The following is a 24,078-nucleotide window of genomic DNA, read 5'->3' as shown; positions in this document are numbered from 1 at the left end:
TTAGAAGACATCAGTTAATTTAAGAGTTAAGCCCTTTACAATACAGATGTTGCTTTTTTTTTAACGTTATGTTGCAGAAGCTACACAGCTTTCTGTTGCAAAAGCTAAGAGGCAGGCATTACACCTTTTACAGCTGAGGACTTAACAAAATTTCATTTTGGCACGTGGAGATCATCCTGTTCCATCTGATGGCACTGTAATGAAGCTGAAGAACGCCAGTGCTTGCTTTGCATTTGCTACCCTTCATCTACCATCCAAGGACGAGGTCCTGCAAAAGGCCATCTCGTCACAAAAATGCTTGTGAAAGAGAGAGAGCCCCAAAGACCTCTCTGAAGGATAATTGCTTTAAAAAAAAAGAATTTCACAAGCCAGTAAGAAACTATTTGGTTTATGGAATGCTGGGTTTAGAGCATTAGACACCGTCATTTACACCCAATTGAGGCAACACACTCGTACCTCTCTTCCCACAGAGCCTTTGAAAAAAGAGCTATCATGGCATAATATGAAATCACAGCTAACAAGCATTGCTAGCTTTTACTAAGTATTCACATCTTTTTCAGTTAAGCCCTTTGGGTGTTTCTCATTAATTCAAAGGATATGTGATGTATGAGGGTAAAGTAAAAGGAAAGTTGCTGTTATTATATAGAGAGGAGTGTAAGAAACAATTTTTAAATAAATCAGCTGGCACAGCTGATAGTTTAAACTGCATTTTACCCATGGCTGAGCCACCTTTTAACTCTGTTTAATTCTCTGCATGTAGCCATTTTAATGTAGAGTCACAGTTTTTTATATACACAGCTAACTCTGACCTTTCCCTTTAATACAGCACAGAAGTCAGACACTGCCTTGTTAAATGCTGCAGCAATTTATCAGTAGGGGGAGACGGAAGGGTGTTTATTTCCATGATATTTAAAAACTTTTTTAAAAACTGACTGTTTGTAAGGAAGTATAGCACCTGAGAAGACTGCATTTTCTCCAGGAGAAGGAAGAATCTGGCTCTAAGGAATTTTTTTCTATCACAGCCACAATGAAGTGGTATCCCTCAGGTACATATGGACATGCTCCTTTAAGTCAAATGATATGAATAAGAAAGTAGAACTTAATGGAATTGGAAAGTAATGACTTTCCTATTACCAAAACAAAACCATCTTTTTTCCTTAAGAAACAAGTTATTTGAAAAAGATTATGGGGGTGAGGAGTGAGAGAGATGTTGGCTCTTTAAAACTTCTGACAAAAACATTTATACAAAAAGATATTTGAATATTTAGATAAAGATACATAGACATTGGTTGCTCTCCTGGAGGGAGGAATAAGACAGCTGCTTGTGCAGCATTTCATGGCTGTGGAATGCACAGCCTGATCCAGGGAAGAAAGAAAAAGCTTTTGGCTCTGTAGGCAACGTAGTACTGACATGGTTGGACTGATGGCCTCAACTGGCCTCCCTGTCATCAACCCAGCACTCCAAGTAGAAGCCTCTGAAGCTGACAGGCTCAGGAAATTGCACATTAATTGCAGTAAGTGGACTTAAGCTCTGTAAATATTTGGTTTCACAAATGCCTGTGCTAAGAGAGCTAACTTGAAAATACGCATTTCATTCTGGTTTGATAAAACGACCTGGATCTGACATTTCAAAGTGTATGTGGGGCAGGGGGTGCTTCATCTGCAGCAGAATAGAGACATAACTTGCAAAATAAAGCATTTAACCGAGACTCGTTTACATAATCTCATTTACTTCTAGTGATACCTAACCTGCTACATAATATGCAGGTTTTATTTCTATTGCCCAAAAATTCCTTGTGTCCCTGCAGAAAGATGATCTCATCTCTGTTTAGGCACAACACCGTCATCATCAATGGTTGTTGAGGCAGAAGCATATAAAATGCAGGGCTTGAGTTCATGCTTCAGTAGTCTGGGGCAATCATGCCAGATTATTCTTCCTTCAACAGAGTGAAATAACTCCTGCTGATATGCATCAGTTGGAAATGGCTCGATGCAACAGGGTGGAAGTGGCAGCAGGGAGAACCTGCTGGGACTCAGTTACAGCTCTCTGGTTCACACACCTGAAATTTCAGGCAGGGCCATATTAACCACAAATCTTAAGACAAGAATTTATTTAAATTGAGTATTTGGTGTACTCTCCCTTCTCTCTGCAATTCACGGGCATAATAACTGCAAACACACCTATTCTGGCCTCCTACCATCTGCAAGTTTCCCCATGCTAAGGACCAGACACATTTCCTAAGGGGGCCTGTGCAACACCAGGAGTGTTGTTATATCTCCTGGGCATCACTAGGCATTGATGATGGGAAATTAACAATTTCTTTTGATGTCAAACCATAAAGCAGAACACAAATTCTTCGTTAGCCATGTTACTGCCCTTCTGTGTCACTGCAAATGCAGTGAGAGACATAATTAATCTCTTGCAGTGTAGAACTTGCTGCACACCGGGTCTGGGATGTAGAAAGTGTTATGCTAATGCTATACGTAAAACTGTCACCCAGACATCCAGACTCTCATTTATTTGCAGGGAATAGTCACATAATAATAAAAATGTACTCACAGGAGTACAGTGTTGGGGACCAGACTCACAGGAGAGGTTTCACACAGTGGTAACCATACCAACCAACAAATTAGCAGAATCAAATCACAGAACTAAAACTGCTTTAAGTGTACAGCTAAGAATGGACAACAGCTCACAGCTGGGTGTAAAGTGTAACAGATGTGGAGAGACACAAAGGTTAAGTAACATCACATCTTTAATTACAGGAGATTTGTATACATCATTGTTACCACCCCTTCTTTTGGGGGGGGAACCAAAACGCCTCAGAGGCTGAACACTAAAATTATTTCTGTAGCACAAAAAAATCCTAGCAGGAATTTTCCTTGAGCAAGGAGCATTGGGTTCTTGATGGGAAAATGCAAACTGGTATTACCTACCATAGTTATTTCTATGCAGTTCATTAGCAGTTGACAAAATGTATATTCAATGGCTCCAGCACCACCTCTGTGTAGCAGAGGGCCTGTACAACCTTCCTGTGCCAGAGTGCACATCAATGCTACAGGATCACAGGTGGGAACAGCAACACAGGGAACCATTTGATACAGCAACAAAACCAAGACCTGATGTTTCAGACTTATTAAATCTGCACATTAAGATGTGCTCTTCCTGTCCTGAGTCAAGACCATTTGGCTCAGGACATACTGGAATTCTTAGAAAAAGAAGGTGCAGTACCAAGCACAGGACCATATCCCACCATCACCCCACCACTGGGATGGGCCCTTGTCAACAGTTCCTGAAGCTGATGTGGTTTGTTACCTGCCAAGACTCACAGAACTAATCCTGAAGAAGCCTTGGTGTGGTCAGTTCAGACAGGACTGAAATAAAATCAGTTCCCTCCAAGTTCTTATTCAAGAGTACAAACTACTCCCACTGACCGTAGTTGCTTCTGTCTAAAGCAGTCCATCAGTAATTACTGTATTTAGATGAAAGGATTTGCTGATTTATTACTGTTAGTAATAACAGTAATAACAATTTATTACTGTTAGTAATAACAGTAATAACAATTGATCAATCAAGAATAACATTCTCTTGTTTTGTATATATTTGTGTTTGAGTTTTACTTTTAGTAGCCACAGAACAAATAGAAGAGCCTACTTTGGCTCATAACATGCTCAGATCTACAGCCAGAGACTCTCTCTTGTTTTGAATGTATATCCTATTTATCTATGGGAAGGAGTTGAATTTTCAGCAATAATTTTTATTTTTTTCACTAGGCCTTCCTGTTGCTGTGAAAAGGAACATTGTCAAAACCAGTTCATTTCCCTTTTGCTGAGAGGCTGTGGATGACAGTTCAGTGCCATTTTCTATTTGGTGCATCATTATTCAAATGTCTTTTTCTACAATTTTTTCCATCTATACTGTAGACAACAGTCCTTAGGTGTATGAGCTTATCTGTGCCAACATATTTTATATGACATTAATTGACAGATATTGCTGTGAGATTAGTGTGGATGAGTACATACCCTTAGCTTTTAGCATCATTATGTACATACATCGCAAATATTACTGGGAGAAAGAAATTGAAAAAATTAACATTCTCTTAGTAACCTGCAAGACTACATGTAGGAGGATATAAGGACATGTCAAAGCTTATGTTCTGGTGCCCTTTTGCAAGGCAATAGATTCAACTTAAAGATTTATTAAAGTGTGTTTGAAAGGTCTTATTTGTTCCCATGGCTACCCAAAGAAATACTAATGCCTTGAGCAGAAAATGCCGTCAGCAGAAACTATCCCCTAATGATAAGGACTATCTTCAGGAATAGATTATCATGCATCATTAAAAGCCATGCCTCTTGATAAATAAGTTATGAAGTTTTATAATCTAGTATTTCCTCTGTTCATAGCAAAACAGTTTAATGCATACTGAATTACTGGTATGTTTATCTTAACTTTTGAAGCACTTTTAAAACTACTTTCAGGATGGATGAGTAGTGCTCAATTCTCTTAATTTTTTAAGGTTTATCTTTAGTTGTTAACTTCCTAATAACCCTATAATTTCTAACTTAACTTTCAATTTCAGCTCACGGTCTCTTGCATCAAATGCCATGACATGCTCTGTTTTTTTTAATCCTAGAATATTTGGAGGAGGCCTGTCCTCAGCTCCCAGTTTCTGTTCTAGTATTTCATGCCTTCAGAGAACATAGGTCCAGTTTATGCCTGTCACACTGTGTGTAATCAAAGCTCCATGAAAAGCAGGCTCCTGAAGTAGTTCACCACCCTTCACAGAGCTGGAATCACTGGGCAGCCCCTCAGCAGCAATTTCTGTGCCATTCCATCAAGCATGAAGTTGCCCCAAAGATGCAATGCCTACTCCTTATACCACAACCAGAGGAAATTTTACAAAAGGAAAAAGGGTGCACTGGTGTCTCTTACAGACTGAACCTCCCACTGATTCTGGATCAAAAGACAAAGCAACCAAAATAGAGCGTGACCGTACCATGATCACCCTGCAATTTCTAGGAGCTAAAACAATTATTCAGAGCCATGAATACCTTTAGATTTGTAATAGGAATGAACAAAATGCAGACCAGCCAAAGGTAATGAAAATATCTGAATACATCCATAGCAGCTTTCAAGAGCTGCAAAAGCACTTTGCTCTCTATTTCCAAATATTGAAAGAATTGTGAAAGATCTGACTGTTCCAGGTGTCCAGACAGATTCCTAAGAAATTCATGGTGATGAAAGAAATTATCAGCAGGCAAATGTTTTGAACCACAATTTCAAATACAGTTCCAGGTATATTTCTGGAGCTGGAACTACAGCCAATTTTTCTAATATCCTTAGGGTTGAGCTGTTTGTCAAATCTGCTCTCAGGTCAGAGCTACAGCCTTCTCCAGAGCCCCCACTGAAGCTGGACCAAGAGCCATCACCAGCCCTTTCCTAGAGCCACATCTCTAATTGGGTCTAGAGCCATTTCTAGAGCACTTTCAAAAAACACGTCTTATGCCAATTTTATTGCTCTTTCCTAGAGTGGGACTAGGTCCATTTCCTGAGGTCTTTTCCAGAGCTGGATCTAGGTTCAATTGTCCAGCCATTTATTGGAGATGGATTTAGAGCATGTTCTGTATCCTTTTCCCATAGTCCTTTCTGGAGCAATTTATAGAGACATTTAGTAGAGCTGAATCTAGATCCTATTTCTGGAGAGCATCTCTAGAGCTGCCTCTAGGGCAACTTTTACAGGTCACTGCTAAAGCTGGAACCATTTCTGGTGTATTTTTTAAAGGTGGCTCTAATTTCTGAGATGGAACTAGAGCCTGAACTGGAACTGGAGCCAATTCTAAAACCTGACCTGGAGTCTTTTTCCAGAATGGATTTTCCTGTCAAGCCTTGAAAACTGAAAAAGCTTTTCAATTGAGAATTCACTTTTAGACTAATGTGAATACTTCTAGTGTCTGATACAGAGTAAAAATTTGAGTATTTTGAAAAAGATTAATTAACTCAAGCCTATGAATTCTCTCCATCCTTGTTATTCAAGGGAATATTTAGGATAAAATCTCCACAGTCAGCTTCCATGCAGAAATTACAATATTTCCCACATGCAGATTCCACACACACATTGTTTCTATTAATTTACACTTCTGCTATTAGAAATATGAACTCTAATTTTAAGAATGTCACCTTCAGCAGGCAAGACTGACACGGATCACCAGGAAATACTCACCTTCAGAAACAGCTAGATGTAAAACAAAAGATCTGCCAAACCATCATTCTCATCCACTTGTACAGTATCTAAATACATCAAACATGCAGTGCACAAGAGGCATTACAGAAATACAAAGGGGCAGATGGTCACAGGGTAACAAAGGAGTGCAAAGAGAATGACTGAATATTTTAAACCCACAAACAGATCAAAACAGCAGACAAATTTAAATGTACACAGCATAACCTGATATTACAGGAAGTAACACTTTCATACAGAAAAGGCATTCAGATTCCACTTTCAAAATCTGTATGCAAAGCCATGCTTTTCAAGTAAGTTGGCATAATTTTTGCATTCTTGCCATTTGATCAGTTCAGTGAAATTTAATTTTATCTATTGATTTATCATAAACCAAGTTTCATGCTATGATTTGAAGAGCATAAAATGTAAAAGCTAATAACCCTTAAATAAAAAACAAAAAATGCATGTGTTACATATTCAATGTTTGGCTCAGAATGAAAGGTATTACCTGTCTACTAAGGAATACAAAAATATCCACTGGATTTTACTAGTACATCACTTTAATCAATAAAATTTAGATTATTAGGTCTAAATAGAAAAGATGTGAAAAATAGATATTATTCATATACAAATGTCATATAGAATTGAAAATAAATCAGAGTCACAGTATTCCACACTGGCCCTTGTTTGTCAGAGTTTTAAACAAGTACACCAAGACATTTTCTTCAGTTCTATACTCAACATCAGTTTGGTATGATCAGTATGTTTTAGGAATACTCTATTTTCCTTTCTCCTGCTGCTTTTTATGTCAATTCTTGGTGATATTTATATATCACGTGTCTCAGCTCACTAGTGTAATTTTCTTCTGATAGAAAACAAAACCAGGGAGTTTTAGAAAGGCTCTTTCATGTATTCAGGGCAAACATGGATTGATACAATTCATCAAACACCCTGAGCACTCACTCAAGTGACCCTGACGTGGGGTGACACTATGGCAGAAAAATAAATTTAGCAATTAATGACCGGATGAATTTAAGGAGGGGTTCACATCACACTGGACATTGCCATTTCTGTTCACTGGAAACCAAAGGCAAGCCAGCAAGGGCTCTGAAGAGCATTACTGCTCTGTGGGTCACAAAATACCCAGAAATCAGGGGTCGTTTCTTGTCTGCAGAAAGGAACCCAAGAACATGGGGACACCTCTTTCCCTGTATTGGAACAGCAGCTAAAGAGCAACTCCACATTCCAACAAATATCATATGTATCATAATGTTGCAAGCCTTATATAGTATTTTAAATGTATTAAATCAAATGTAAAGCAGAGTCATGAGGGTTTCTCGAAATTTCCATGGATTCAGTAGAAGAATTAATTCATGCAACAAAATACCAAATCTGGCATAGCTTTCCCTATGATTTATTTTTAAAACCAAACTCCCAAACCAATAACAATCTGAGTCATGGAAGGAAAAACAGGAATATTTATTATCTGTTACCAGACACCTTCACACGACAGGAAGAAAACTAATTGGTGCTTACAACCTTCTTAAGGGCCAGGGAAGGAACTGTGAGAGCCTAATCCTCTAATGACTTCAGTGCAAAGTCTGGTCACACAGCAACGTTAGGTAACAGCATGAAAGAAGAAATAATTTACACTGCAACTACTCTCATTTATCTGTCCTTCTATTTATTATTTTGTTTGTCCATTGTGGCTGAAAGCTAGGCCCTTAGTTTTACAACAGCTTACACATTTGTCCTTGGATAAAACAAAGCTGATATGACTGTATAAATCAGACTTTACAGGATAGGTCTTGGAAGGAAGAGATTAACTAAAAAAAAAAAAAAAAATCAGCAATGTGGGTTTAGCACTGCCTTCTGGCTTTTAAATATCTGTTTTGTAAAGCAATTCTGACAGTAAGGTAAAAGTATGCTTTCCCTAGTTTCCTTTGTGCAACAGTAACCTATCATAGATAAATGATTTAAGATTTTAAAAAGCACACTGTAAAACCACTCATCAGATAAAAATGCTCCTGTAACACAGTTACATCAACAAGTGGAAATTTTGTTTATCTGATTTCCTGGAATAATGCATTATAATTTTTTTCAAGTCTAGCATACAATGTGGCAAAGACATGAACAGGGCTGCACACACAATCAGCAGCCTGAGGACACCATAACTGTGGTGTCAGGCTGCTTTCCATGCAAGAGAAAAATCTTCTGTTGGCCAACAAAGATGGCACAGCTTGCCTGAGATATACAGCAAACAAGACTGTTCTGGTCAAATGAAAGCTAATACATACAACTACATTAATTTTCTTTTTAGTATTCAAATGCTAGCAGGATCTTTGGTATGTTTATCAGAAAATATCTTGACCATAAACTGGAGTTTCCCAAGCTCAAGTATGTTAGTAACCAGGAAACAGCAAAGGAAACGGAGTTGCAACCTCAAGGAAGGGGGCTTTGTAAGAAGAAAACCTGACAAACTCCTGCCATAAATTACAGTTTTAAAGCACATTATACAGCTACAGCTGATATGACTTCAATTCTTGGCTGGAGCCTGGAGTTCACAAACCAACAAAAAGCTGTGACAACCTCCCACTGACAACTGCATTAAATTGATACTTGATTATTGATAAATATATCAGCCTCCTGGTGCAGGTTGTCACAGCAGTTCACAGCTCAGCAACACAGGAAGCGCCAAACACTTTGTGTCAGGGTAACACAGCCACACTCTTCCTGTAAGACAGATCCTGAAGCACCCATTAAAAATGCTTTGCAAAATTTTGTGCAAAATACGTGACTAGTAAACATAAACAACACTTCAATTATTTTATGACTATTTGAACAAAAGCAGAAGTTAGTCTTTCAGAAAAAACCACTTGTATATAACTACAGGGCAGAATATTTGTACAGGTGCACCACCCATCTCTGCGTGCAAAATGTTCTTCCCTGCAGGAATATTATAGAATAAGGAGATTAGTGCCTCATTTAATGAGTACTTTTAGCAAGCATGGTGAACGTGATGTCAAGACAGATACAGGCAGTAGAATCACACAGTTCAGTCCAAAGAGCAAACACTGGTAGGATGACATTAGAATCTCAAGTGCATGCAAAAAAGCCATTGCTGAGAAGCTTGAGTAAATGCAGAGGCCATCTTACAAGTAGCAGTAGCATACACAATGTTAACTCAACTGCTTACCCACTAAGTACACCAAGAACCAGGTTAAGTACGAAAAATGAGCCAAGGATGATAAGACTAACAAAATAGATCCATGGCCATTCACATCCTATTGCATCATTTACCTGTAAAACGTAAGGAAATAAGTTATGATTCAGTCATTTATTAAACAGCAGAGTCCTTTTTGCAGCTGCCAGATCACGTAGGTTCAACACAAAGTTTATGGCTTATCCAGTTCTTTAAAAAATGAATGAACAACTGTTTAAATTTACTTACCCAAATTTTTTTGTCTATGTGATGCCTTAGAAGATTCATTGAAATAACATTTAAGTGTATGAGAATTATTAGTCCTTCTTATAACTTTGCCACAAGGCTGGACATGAATATATATTGATAGGTCTAAACTCTGATTTTGGTGTTTGTGTGTTATTTATATGATAACCAGAGACAACTTTTTCTGTTCTAATCAGAGGAGGAAGCAATAGAGGTTTATTAAAAGATGTCATCACAACTGAAGTCTCACCTGTATGAGATAACCTGTGTGTTCATGGCAACTGAATTCAGGACTCTGCCTTCATGATGAAAAAGGTGTATGCTTACCCGCTCAATACACCAAGAACAAGATTTAGTACGAAAAATGACCCAAAGATGACGAGACTGACAAAATACACCCATGGCAATTCAAATCCCATAGCATCATTCATCTGCAAGAAATAAGATGATCTTATAGAGTAGATCACTATATTAACAGCAATGAAGAGTCAGAGAAAAGGAGAATTTGATCATTCAGGTTAGATAACATTCTATGCATTCCTTCAGTAATGAAAGAACAACGTCAAAAGAAGGCACTGGCCACGTTCACTTTGCATTTCCAATACATACCCTAAAACAAAATGGTGACTGAACCTAGTATTCAGATCAGAAATATTATCAAACATAAATGGGGCATTACAACAGTTCTGTTCTTTAACACTGAGAACATGAAATAAATTTCAGATCTCCAATTAAAATGATCACAAAGTATATTGAAATATTAGGATTTTTAGTTCCTATATATCCTATTGACATGAATGATCATTTGAGAAAATAAACAGCAATATGTATCTCAACAGTACAAGAAGTATTACTTTTTCTGTAACACAGAATTCCAATAGTTTTCTCCTGAAATACTAGTCGGATGCTGCCAGATATTTTAAATTAATTAAAAAATAAATAAATGAGAACAAACTTGTGTAAAATTTTAGAAACATAATGGAAACACTCCAGACACACTTTTGAACATAAATTATATCAAGGTTGAATAGACTTTAAAAAGTTGTTGCTAATTAATTTTTTTAAGGTGAGGTTGAAGTAACTGAGCTTTAAATACAGTCTCTATAGACTCACATATTTTCTATAAAGAACTCTTCCACTGGCTATTCTTAGCCAGATCATTATACCTATCAAAGGATGACTTCAGAAATATACGGATGGAGATCTAAAAAGGCCTATTCAGAAAAACAGGTATTTTAAAACAGGGAAATTTGGTTTTGTGTGTAGCATTCAGGTGCAAAAACACATTTTGCTAAGTAACAAAAATAATTCTGACATGAAACTTCTTGGAAATGTCTCTTCTTGAAAAGGAATTATTGTGGCTTTTTTGTTTATACTGACAAGTTTGCATTAGATTCTTCTTAAGCTGTTTTTTAAACATGAAAATTCAGCAGATAAAAATTAGACGTGGTGTTGTAGAACAACCTTTTTGCAGATCTGTTTTCTCTTCTGTGAATGCTGTTGTGTTTGTTGTATCGGAAATTTGTGATCAGGCTTTGAGCTCTGTGGCTAATTAAGTTAAACCCCTGTCCTTAACATCTCTGTTGGAACAGAGAACAAATGTTTTCCAAAATTATTTTATTTTTTCCTCTGTCCTTTATTAAGGTATCATAATCTCAGCTTCTGCAGGGTGGCCCTATAGATGGTCCGATATAAGCACACGCATTAAGTTTTGCAAGTTAAGGCCTAGAAGCACTTTCCCTCAGTGGTGATTTGTATTAATACCAGTTTATACTTACCAAAGTAAACAAACTTCCTAAGTAACCAAAGAAGATTATTTTACACAGCTTTTTCTTGCATCTTTTAAAATAATCTATGTATTGTCTTCCAAAATGCTTTCGCAACTGAACTGAGGTACCGAAAAGTAACTTAAAATTACTTAGACTTTCTAGGGGGAAAAAAAAATAAAAAAGAAAAAGAAAACTTGAAAATATATATTTGGGTTGGATTTTTTTTTTCCTTTTAGTTTCAACAGAGCTGAATTTTGGAGAAGTTGATATGAAGAAGGATTATAGCCATTTAGAAAGGTTGGGATCATTACCTTCAATTTCATGTTAAAAGACATGGCTCATACCATACAGGCAAAGTGTTTTTCCAGCAATAACTGATCAGAGCAAATTTAATTAAATTCCAAATACATATGAATGTGTTTTGCATCTATCTAAATTATTCCATCAGCAGTTGTTTGCAAGTCACCAGTGTGAAGACAAATTCATCTGGTGTTGATAACATTTGCCTCCTATGTGTCTTTTTAAAAAACCCGAAATATTAATATTTGCAATTTTACTTTGAGAAAACAGAGCTCTGGAAATCACTGTAATACTACTCCATACTCTGTTTTTGCTCACAAAGAGAACATATTCAAGCAGCCAGGCATTGTGCTAACTCAGTAACTCAGGAGTGAAGCTCAAATTCTCCTGCTCTGTCAGCATGGGCAACTGTGATTTGCATTTCCTTCCTTCACATTATAGTGTGTAACATATAAAAAAATTCCTTTTCATTTATGTGCTTTCATTTTTAGCCCAATGTTTTAGGCTCATCTATCCAGGACTAATGCCTCGTGAAGTAAAAATTGGCAACTGCAGCAAACCAGTACTAGAAGAAAGATTTCATTTTGGGCAGATGCTGAGCTAATTCAAAAGCATTCCATAATTCAGGAACACCTGAACCTAGTAGAACACCTTGGCACTAATCTAAGATTGAATTCCTAAGAAGAACAGCCTGAAACAGCAGTACTCAACAACTTTATCGTTTAATTCTAGATACAATTAAACTCTATTCAAGTAATGCATTGTAATTTCTATTCATGAAGCAATATTTCAGATTGCATTAATACCAGAGATCAAAGTATAAAAAGAAGTCCTTTCCTTTTGGAAAACTTTGCTGCTTATTTCATGCATGTCAAATGGCATTTTCCACAACTTCCAATTAAAGAAAGATTAAAGGAGTCGATTTGCCTTCTGATTAAAGACTGAGACAGAACTTGGTTAATATATGAGAACAGGAAAATCTCCATCCTCAGAAACAAGATTGAAAGGATTAATGCTGACTTTTCACACTAAGTGCAGAATAAGGAGTTAAAGACAAATTCCAAATGTACTGGAAGTTGCAACTAAGAAATACAAGCAATAAAAGCCCTTGAATTATGTTAAAGTGACACCAGGAATTGAAGGAGACACCACACCTCAAACCCTCAGTGAAACATCTTGCAAGACTCCCCCGCTCTGTGGCTCAGGGATGTATAATAACCAAAGGAGGTGTCATATTTAATGGCTCTCAATGGACTTGTCCTGGATCTTTTTGAGGCCATGAGGCTTTTAGCCTTCATAGCACCTATTGCAAGGACACCACCAAGTACCATCCTTCTTGGTCTTCCTTGTGCGTTTTTACAGATCCAGTCTTATTGTTTGAATTTCTGTTCTAATTAGTTTATCCACCACATCAACCAGAGGACAGATGAAATGATGGATGATAGGAAGAACAAAGTATTTTTCTTATCCCTTAATTCTGTTTGACAATAACAGTAGATGTTTACTATGCGTTGTCCACTCGGCTCTTTATATTTTCTGTGTATATATTTGTGGGTATATGTCTGCAGTCTTGAAGAATTATCTTGGGCTGATAGGACAAACTTGGTACAGTCTGAAACTGCCTCATCTGGCACTTGGAGTGAATTATCTTGTTAGCTGTGGTGTAGGTGGAGTCAACTACCATTACAACATAGCATAAGTGATCAGAGACCAAGACTCTCAAGTGAAATGCGGAGAAAGCCAAATTTACAGCAGACATAACCCTTAGTGCTACACAGCAGCAGATGGCACACTCCAATCTAAAACATCAATTAGAAATCATTAAAATCTCATTTATCCCTATCTGTGGTAATTGTAAAATCCTCACGTGCAATTGTATGCAAATCAAGGTCTTACTTTTCTGAACACCTGGTATTCTTTTACTGAAAATTGTTGCAAGCTCTTTGTATGTATTAATTTATGTAAGCCCTAGCTGGGGATAATGATAAAGCAATGCAGTAACACCTCTAATTCTGCATTTGTACCATTACAGATACAATGTGCTGATGCATGAACCTATTTTGAATTTTTTTCCACAATGTTTCAAACTCTCTTAAATATTTTAGGTTTCTTAGCTTCCTTAGGTTCCAACTTTACCTTCCTCTTTTCATAACATTCCAACAAACACGTAAGTGGTGGGTTTACTTATTGCTACCTATAATCTACCGAATCACCTTAAAAATTGTTAAGACTGACAGACTCAGTCTCTTGACAGGTGTAAAAATCCTTCAGAAATCAGCATTTTGTGAAGTGGGACTAACCCTGCATTCTTCAAAGCATACAATGGAGGTTCACAAAACCTCAGATCAGGCTATTTTTCTACTTAGTGTAGAGCACACCAGATAGCTTTTCAAAGCCCCCTGGCTTCAAAGGTTTTTTCCTGAGATATTCTTGGAGTTAACTAAAAGCTGACTTATAACAGGCTGTGCTTGAAGTACAGCAGCCTCCAGATTGGTTTGTAAAAACGTGTAAATCTTGTATTCAATCTTATCTGTGTTCTGGAGTCAAAGCACAGATTTCTCTGACATTTTCCTGGTTGGCCAGACTCATCTTTGAATCTACTGAACCAAGCAGAGGTGCACTGGTGGGATGTGCACCGAGCCCACTGCTTTGTTAAGCATTTCAGCTCAGCAACAACTGGAAAATCAGAATTCCATGGCTCAGGCACCAAGGTAGGCATAAAGAGAAATAGATCCCTTAGAGAAGTTGCCACAGTACCTAGAGAGCCTCAGACTTGTTTAATCAGCTCTTAAATTTGGCCTCCGTCTTCTGTAGGTAAACTGTGCTATGGTTGCACATGGATACATAAGTGATCCTCTTAAGCTAAACCTCAACTTGTAAGACTGCTTCAGTTTTGTTAATTTGCTTTGCTCTATCTGAACAGACCTCAATATCTTCCTTCTGCTGTTTTTATGCATACTTAGCAAATGAAGCATAAAAATTTGGTACTCACATGAGGCATTTATTCTTTAAAATGTGATCGTTTGTAAAATTTTTACTAAGACTGTTCAGAAATTTGTTTGGATGCAGGTCTTTTTCATTCAGATACTTCATATTACATATAATGCTATTTTAGCTAATTCCTGAGTGGCATTCCACTAATCAGCTTACTGTCTAACTGGGGGGAGGGGGCGAGCGGAAATCAAGTAATTGTTCCAAGGAAAGCCTTGATGTCAAACATGACTGCTAAGAAATTATGTCCTTTTTCAGAGAGCTGTGCCACGTTGAAACTGCAGAGCAGAGGGACATCACCGCAACAAAAATCAGGAGTACTACCAGTACGACCTCTACAAAAGAGTAACCCAGAGAAGGTTTGGTGTTGAAGACTCTACCAGGTTTAACAAAATGGGTATAAAAAAATGCAAGTGTTTGATTCCTTCATGAGTTTCAGCTTGTTAATTTAGGATTAACAATTTTTGTGAGTGCTTCTACCTATTTATCTGTATTGCCCAAGCTAACTTCACAAAAGAAATTTATACAACCTATGCACTGATTTGTCAAATCTAAGGGCTCAAAAACTATTGGAATTGAGTAACTAATATGATGAATAGTGTGTTTACTTTTTAAATATTTAGCTATCATGTATTAAAATGAACAAAATAAAAATACCCAGTTTGGTGATAGTTACTAAACACCCTCTTCGTATCTGCTATGCCACCTATGCAAGATTATATAACAATTGGATGTATTTAATATTCCCCATATGCCGGACACAAAAAAATGCAGGAATAGCATACGCTGTTCAGTTAGATGATGTACAATTGTTACCTTAGTTTATGTAGCAATAATGACCAAAACCCGAATACTCAAGGGAGATCTGAATTTATTTACTGAACTGTTATCCTGGGACAGACTGGGAACTACGATGCTTTTAAAATAATGGTTTTCTTCTCATGGTAAAGTTTTTGGAAGAAACTCTAGCTATTCCACTAGTGGAATTCTTAGCACTACCTGAATTCCAGACTCTATTTCTAATCCAGTTTCTACTCCTTTTTATTTAAAATTTCTGGGGAGAAATAATAAGTTCTTTTTAGTATTTGCAGTGATCTGTGACAAGAAATTAGTTCCACGCTTTGACTGCAGTACAGGTCAGCAGTCAGCTAAGACTGAGATACAAGATAACTTGTCAAAGTCAATCAAGTTCACTTCATGGGAAAGATATTTCCCTGTTAGGTAGTTTAAAATCCTCCTCGGGTGGGATCTGTGTTAAGATGCTAATTGGAAAAAAATTACACTATATTATCATCCCCTCTGATCCTAATTCAAACTCTTGATATGTATATTATTCCTTGGGATGGTAGCTCTGTTTGCATGTCTGAATTTTATCATTCCCTTTTCTCTCTGAGATTAAGTTCTCTCTCTTTGCAATCTAAAATGGGTTGATTCAGAGCTTTTTATACCTAGAGAACATAAAAAGGTAATTAGTCCAAATCATTACCTTAAAGGCAGAGGAGTTAAGCTAGATTTTAACATGAAACTGGATTGAAGTAATTAACACTCAAATTGAAAAAATTCTGCCTGCTGTCCCTGGCTCTTCAGCAAGATTTATGCAATATACTAATGCTGTCATCCAAAATTTCTGTCACTCTTTCTCCAGCTGTACATCATGTGTTAAATTTCTGGCTATGTAGTCATCAAAGGCTGGGAGCACTGAGCATGCAGCACATCGATGCCTTTGGGGATGAGCTGACTTGTTCCACTGAAGAGTCTCCCTTAGATGACCTGAGAGTGGTGCTGAGTGATGCTAACAGAGCAGCATTAAGCTGTCCGTAGGTATGTAACAAAAAAAAGGAAGAAATAAGTATTTTCTGCAATTTTTCTTCACAATTTTTAACACTGCCGAATATTTGCAACTAATTTACAAAGGGAAAAAAAAGCTATCAAGCATTCTCTGACTTCTCTCAGACAATAAGATGAAATTCCTTGCTGACAAGTATTATTTGGATGAGCAACATGCCTGTCCTTTCTGCAGGTGGAGTGGGACTAATATGGCTTAAATCACCCTCAGTAGTTGATTCCCATTAGCTCATTAAATCATTCAATTTGAAGTCCTAGAGTGTTATTGATTATTTAACTGCTGGTTGCATTTTTTGAAAAGTATTTTTTAGGAGACTCCTCAGCACTCTGATGACAGTTTTGATAACACTTCATATTTTGCAGCTTTTTGTTTATAGCTTAGTAATACATTTTGTGCATGAGCCAAGAATTTTCTTGTGAGATGTATTTGTAAAACACTTCCTTGTGTTCAGGAAAAATCTTTGGCTGCACATCACCTGGTTTCAAGTACACTATACCCCCTTATAATACTTCTGAGTAAGCTCTCCTTAAAGATTCTTGAACTAGGAGCGTTCTAAAAAGATCTCAATCTAAAAAGATTGAGTTCCTGATCATCTGATTAACATTCTGAAAAAAAAAAATCAATAGACTGCTTTATTTTATTATTGTAATTATTTTCTTTTTCTATACATAGATTTATGTGGGAGTTATAGTTTTTTCTAATTCCCACCTAGGTAGAAAATAAATACAGAGTGATTTTCTACCTTTTAGCTCATGCATAATAAAGAAAACTGCCTGGTACTATTGAGAAACCAGTAAGGAAGCCACAGTTCTTGTACTTGTATATGGAAATACAGTTACTGATACAGTCTTTTCTATCTTGATATGTTACTTCCAGTAACATTAATGCAATGGCTGTGTAGACACTTATGCAAAATGGCATATAGACACAAGCAAAAGTGCTGTGTAGCCTAAACAGGCTGTGCTACAGAACTGATGGATTTTCTTCAGATGTTCTAAGATGCTTCGGTGAATATAGTGAAGAATATAAAGCTTTCTGAAGCAAGAAACAGACTCCTAAGTGCACACTTTTTTTATGAATGAAGTATTTCTTTGATGATAATATATGTTATTAACAAAAACTAGTAAGACAGTTTTAAGAAGTATCAGTAAAGGCTATATTAAAAAAAACCTGACATCCCCTTCCTTAAACCTTATGCAAGTTTTAGATATATTTGAGACTGCTTAGACGTTTCAAGTAATGAACTGAGTATTTTAAACATGAATCCTTGAGAGAATATCTTGTTAACATATCAGCAGGTGTATTAATAGGCAAAACCATTTAAGATATCGGTGTATTCAGCAATTTTAGCTTGAGTTCTTCAATCTCAAAAAGTCTCCAGATCAATCTGAACAGTGTTTGCCAGGTGTCAGAGAACTGAGGAGCTGTTAATATTTGACTTGGTAATGCAGCATCTCTCCATAACATTGAGCTAGGAAAATTCAGTAGCCACTAATACAGTTGCTCCATCATTGAATCAACTGTGCTGGTAGCCCATCCCATTAAGGTGGTTTCTCAGAGGCCCTGCCCATCTCTCATTCAAGTTACAGTAGTGTCAGCGTGGATTATTTGAGTGTAGTAACTAAAGATAACTTCACTATCGTGAAAACAAGAAGAATTAAATGTGATAATTTTGGTACTCATGGGAAAATTGAGGGTTTTGCTGGCAAGTATCACTGCTCATTATCTGTGTTCCTACGTATCGAGTGAAACAGCTAAAAATAAAAACCAATTTACAAAATCCGTGTTTGCCATTAATAGACTATACATCTAGATGTTTCAAAGACATGGGAAAAATCTAGAGCCAGATATGCAAATGCCGACTCAAATTTTTGTAATTCTTGAGAGCTTGCTAGCATAAATTGAAAGTGAGGCAAAGAGTACTATGGTCTCAGCTTTAGAATGGGAGCCAGAGCATTAAAAACCTGGGCACACAAAAGCTGCCACTTGGCCAATAACAAGGACTGCACTGGAATCCAAAACTAATAACATGAGCCTTCAGTTAGGGCTCAAGAGCAAACAGAAAGGACTGGGACTAGGAATAAACACAGTCCTGGTATAAATGGAGAAGACACACAGGTGTGCAGCCACAAACACACTGTACAATTTGGGACCACACAGGCTGCACTGGCTGGTGAAAACAAGGACACTACACCCTTTCACCTCCCAAGTCTAGCTTCTGGCACTAAGGAGTCATATTTCTTGTGGATGGAATATGTAATATCTGCTATCCAGTGAGTTGCAAGTAAGTTAGAAAGAAAAAAGGGGCCAGATGAAGACTTTAAAAACAGTAGGACATATGGGATTCAGATGCAAACCGGTGAGCAGCAGGATGCCCATGTGAGTCACCACAATCTGAAGGGTTCCCAGCAGTAGAAGGATCAAGGCCTCAACTTATAATAGATATGCCTAAGGGAAAAATCATTATTGGTGCTTGGAGAATTTTTAAACCAAGTTTACTGTCGTTAACCAGGTGATAACGAGCTGTGCCAGGGAGTGCTATTGGAAGCTGTCATTTTCAGCTGTCATCCTTGCTAACAGAATGCCACAGAACACGATGGAAAATATTGCACATATTTCACCCCCTCACATTACACCTGCTCGCAAGATAAGCCTACCGAATTTATTTCACTGTTCACACAGTGACTGAATGGAAATTAGAATGTTCTGCAGTTTCTAATATGTATGGGTTTAGGTTTATTTGTTTGTTTTGTGTAAAACTGATTCAGTCTGTGTATCATCAACAGATTTCCAAGTAAAAAGCAATCCATAAAACCCGTCCACATCGAGCTAAAATGGCTGCCTTAGATTCTTGTAGTATTCTTTTATTACAATTTGGTTTTGTATCTCTGGTAAGGCAGTGGAAGTAGATATTCATATTTGCCTTTTTTTGTCTTTCCATCCTAAAAGAATGTCCATTTACCATCTTAATTATCTTGAACAGTAACATTATCTTAAAACATCTCCATAGTCTGTACTCCAGTACCACAGATTTTATATGAGATTACACTGGTGTTAAATGTTATAGCAACAGCTTATTTAACCTTGATTTGCAACAAATGACTACATAAAATTGTGTGTTCATTCACTGGGTAATACCAGATCCTTAAATGCATCCAGTACCCCACAACAGATAATAGCAGTAAGTAGTCCCACTTGGCCAGATAAAGTAACAAATTCACCAGGTGAGCTGCTGGTAGCAACATCACTCGGAGTATAGTTCCAGTAAAATACATCTGGAGATCTCGTCCACTTTTAACAGCTTGCTAACAGTGATCCTTACTAGTAATCACTTTTCTTCCATAAATATTTTCCAACCTTTGAACGGTTAGAGTTGTATTAGTTATAAGGTCCTAACTGCCACAAAGACTTACTGCAGAGTACCAAGTAGTACAGAATATTCTCGCTGATGTTCAGCACCTGGAAGGTGCTGTCACAGGCTTCTTGAATGACCTTGGACAAATCACTCACATCAGATATCTAAACGCTTAAATATTCACGAAAGAATGTAGTGTCCCTTAGACTGCAATGGGGTTAAGCAGAGAAATGTCTATCTGTATATTTAGGAGACTATTCCTTTAAAAATCTGTGTTCTCATTTGGAAAATCAAGACTAAATAAATCTTCAGTTTCACAGTTTGTGTCCACCTGACTTTGTTTATGTTGCAAGACTTTGGAGGTACCATACCTTACACCAAAGTAGCATTTAAAGGTAGGAATTTAACAGTTACATTTTTGAATACCTTTTGCTGCTTCTATGGAGATGACATCAGGGTCATGGCTCTTGTAATTTGTTGTTTCTGAATGGTAAACAAATGGTTTGCAGTCCCCATGGCAAGTAATGACAGTTGAGAGCGTGCTTTGTTCTAATTTATGTTAACACTGTGAAAAATTCTGCAGAAATACTGCAAAAAGAGAGCTCTTAAACTTAATCACTGAAGACATACTTAATAACTGTAGGTTTACATGAAAAAAGGCTAGTCCAAAGGACATAAATGTAGTATTACATTTATCCAAATGGAACAGGCAAAAAACTCTCAAATAAGCAATGAAAAAATTTGTTTTTAAAATATCTTTTTAGCCTGAGGAGTAACATGTGTGACCAGAAAGAATATGCAGCTGAGTTTGTCTTCTGCAAAACTCATCCAGATCTCCTGATGACGGTATTGCAAAACACAGCTCAATTCTCATTTGAACATAAAAGCAAACCAAGCTCAGTGACTTATGAACTTACCCAGTACAACACATCCGTCCAGCCTTCCATGGTTATACACTGGAACACAGTCAACATTGCAAATGCAAAATTATCGAAGTTGGTTATGCCTCCGTTCGGTCCAACCCATCCACCCTTACATTCAGTGCCATTCATGACACACTGACGTCCATTCCCTGAGAATGCACAAGGTGCTGGATCTTCTTCAACTAGTATATCTGAAAATTGATCAAAAAAAAAAAACACAGCTTTGAGTTATCGATTTTTCATGAGTTAACCCCTTGTGTGAAGAAACATCAACCCTGCTCTAACATAAATCCAGATTTCAAGCTGAGAAATGCTGAGAAAGGCAACACGTGGGAGCTTTCGAGCTTTGAGTCTCTCTCATCTGGGCCTTACAACTGCAAAATAAGTTAATCAAAACAATGTATACAAGAGCCTGAGTAATTAAGCAGTGGAAAGTAGCATGCAATAATACATCATTTCATAGAAGCTCCTCAGGCTAATTTTTTCTTTCCTTTTCATTGCTGTTACTTCACTTCCTGCCACTTCATGACAACATGAGGACCATTAAGGAAAAGAGATCTAATTCCTACACGTCATCTTCATTACTTAGCTGATAGAAATGCACCCTTAGCCACTAGGTAAGATCTCTCCCTCATGAGGTTTCACTCCTTCAAAATTCTCCAACAACACACACTTCCATTTCATCATTTCACCTGGATGGAGAACACCATTTTCTTTCTTTACTCATTTCAGAACTGCACTTCTTACCACACTGCCACAATCTTGAAGGAGAAACACTGATAAATTATGAACTCAGTAAAGTCTGTCTTCCCTGAAAGAGGACTAGGTACCCTTTCAGCAATCAGAAATGAGGAAAAAAGCCAAAAAGTTGTGCCTTGTACAGAGTCACTCTTATTATTTTCACTACGCACATTTAAACTATACATATCAAAAATGAAAACCTACTCAGAGCATGTTCTAGTCTTTGAGTGGTTTGATTTTTTTGTGGTTTTGGTGCTGGTTTGTTTTTTGGTTTGTTTTTTTTTCCATTGAATGCACTCTTCCTAAAATTATAAACCACAGTGTAAACTGGGGTTACAGAAGTTCTAGTGCTTTGGCCCCTGGTTCTATTTCAAACTGAAATCCCACAGATTTGAAAGAAAACATAATTAAACCCTTATTTTAGTCAACAGTTTCATGACTTACCTGAATCAATAAGAAAACAAGATTTGTGCATTTTTCCAATAAAAAGTTCCAATCCTATAATAGCATAGATTATGATTACAAACAATACCAAAAGGGCAATATGGAGGAGGGGGACCATGGCTTTTATAATGGAGTTCAGGACAACTTGTAAACCTAAAAGGGAAAAAAAATGAAGATATAAGCCATGTTTCTATGTCTCACACCACCAAACTTTCTATAATTGCAGATTATTAGACATTATTGAAACAAACATGCAGAGATAATTTTTTTAAAAAAATTCTACTGCCCAGAACCACAAAATATTCCTGTAACAAAAAGCTTCAAAAGAATCTAAAACTTTCTGACTAATTATTTCCTCTGTTATGTCACAGAAGTGCTTCAAATGTGTCAGGAGAATCTACGGTTTTCTAAAAAGAAAGGGCATGTAATCAGTGTTGGGCTATGGGTCATTTCATATGACCTTTAACAAGTTCTGTGCAGCCACCACAACTTTGTGGCAAGTCCTGAGAAAATGTACACTCAGTCAATTGCAGAACTGTATTTTTGGTCTGGAGAGAAAAATATAGTTAATTGGGAAAACACATTTTTACTCTGAACAAACTTACTCATATCATTTCTCTCTCCTATCACTTTCAGAACTACTTCATTTCTTTTTTCTCAATCAAATATTTATCCAAATTTTGGTTTTATCAAAACAAGTGAACCCCAGACTAATGAAGCTGCCACAGTACCAACGAGAATAAAATAATGCCTCATTTTTAATTCAATAGACTTCCTTTCTGACATTCCATAGGCTGCTTCTATCCTCACTGAAGTCCTTTTGCCAAACATGCAAAATCATGATCATTTCCATGTAACAGACCATGATAGAAAAAACACAGAATCAGCTTTCTTCCTTTGAATCTCTTGGAAAGAGCTGAATTGTAAGCCATGAATCTTGTATTCAGGCCAAATAGCTTCAATAATTAATAATGTATTAAAAGAAAAGGGGAAATATCAGAAAATTCAATGGTTTTCTTTAAACAATATTGTTCTACTTTTTAAGTTTCCTAATTTATCTGTTAGGTCTACTGAGATAAACAGAAGGCATTCATGTGCATTGGAGGGGGCAGGAAAGACGAAATGTGTAATGTGCTTTGGCATACACTTACCAACATATAAACCAATTTAGGACCACCTACACTTTCAGACCTGCAGGCTTTTAGAATTGAAAAAAAATCTGAATTTAATTTTCTGGTGGTTTAGCATTTTAACATGTAATTTCCTTTTATATAAAGCTCCTAAAAAGGAAGTGTATTCCCCATCTGCTTATTGAACTGTGTAAGAAGATCATACACTGACTGAATTCACAATCCCTTGTTCGACTTGGAAAAGGGTATCACTCATCTTGAAATTCACTTTATATACAGAACCAGACAGTAAAAAGTTGAGATTTTTGTCCTCTCATTTCTGTTAGTGCCTGGAACAAGAAAGTGAAATAATCAGAGCAGTTTGCAGTATTCATTCCAATGGAATTAAATGGAAAAGAGCTTACTGGGCACTCCTGATACAAGCCGGAGAGGTCGCAGTACACGAAAGGCTCTTAGGGCTTTGACATCAAAGCCACCAGGTTTGCCACCCGAGTGGCTGCCACCGTCTGTTTCTTTGGTTAATTGTTCCAATATTACACTAAATAATCTAGAAGATTAGAGGAAAGGTAAGGTCATCACTATTCATTTACCACACAATTACTTTGGAAATTACTTGAACTGCAGATAGTTCTGAAAAGTTGTTCAGATGTCAAAATGAGAGGTATATTTACACATTAAATCATAGCAGCAGGAGTTAGGAAGTGTAAGAGTTTATAATCCCTCTAGAGAACAAGGATCACACAATACCCAATAATGTAGCATTTCTCTTGTATATGCAAAGTGCTACTTTTAAATAAATGAAGCTCCTTTGCTACTTTGGTTCAAACATTTTAGCTCTAACTTTTGGGCAATTAATCTTCTCTTTAGAAGAAGATATAGATAATAACTAAAACCATCTAGTCTAATTTTG

At 36.9% G+C, this 24,078-nt stretch overlaps 1 protein-coding gene across 12 annotated transcripts in view; it reads right to left on the bottom strand.

Moving 5' to 3' along the window:
- Nucleotides 1-24,078, bottom strand: part of CACNA1D (calcium voltage-gated channel subunit alpha1 D) — a 171,754-nt gene that overhangs the window by 81,690 nt on the left and 65,986 nt on the right. For 8 of the 12 annotated variants that reach the window (XM_027701084.1, XM_027701091.1, XM_027701087.1 and 5 more), the window contains exons 5-8: nucleotides 23,573-23,715; nucleotides 22,039-22,191; nucleotides 20,848-21,044; nucleotides 9,418-9,521 (exon numbers count right to left, since the gene is read on the bottom strand). In XM_027701084.1, the coding sequence (XP_027556885.1) occupies nucleotides 9,418-9,521; nucleotides 20,848-21,044; nucleotides 22,039-22,191; nucleotides 23,573-23,715 (597 nt within the window). Of the gene's footprint in view, nucleotides 1-9,417; nucleotides 9,522-9,996; nucleotides 10,101-20,847; nucleotides 21,045-22,038; nucleotides 22,192-23,572; nucleotides 23,716-24,078 lie in introns of all 12 variants that reach the window. The other 4 variants (XM_027701085.1, XM_027701088.1, XM_027701094.1 and 1 more) reach the window with 1 other exon arrangement.

The sequence above is a fragment of the Neopelma chrysocephalum genome, unplaced genomic scaffold (assembly GCF_003984885.1).
Source record: "Neopelma chrysocephalum unplaced genomic scaffold, ASM398488v2 Primary Assembly neopelma1_147, whole genome shotgun sequence".
Classification (NCBI taxonomy): domain Eukaryota; kingdom Metazoa; phylum Chordata; class Aves; order Passeriformes; family Pipridae; genus Neopelma; species Neopelma chrysocephalum.
Note: the sequence above shows the minus strand (reverse complement) of the source record. Positions and strands in the feature narration are given on the sequence as shown.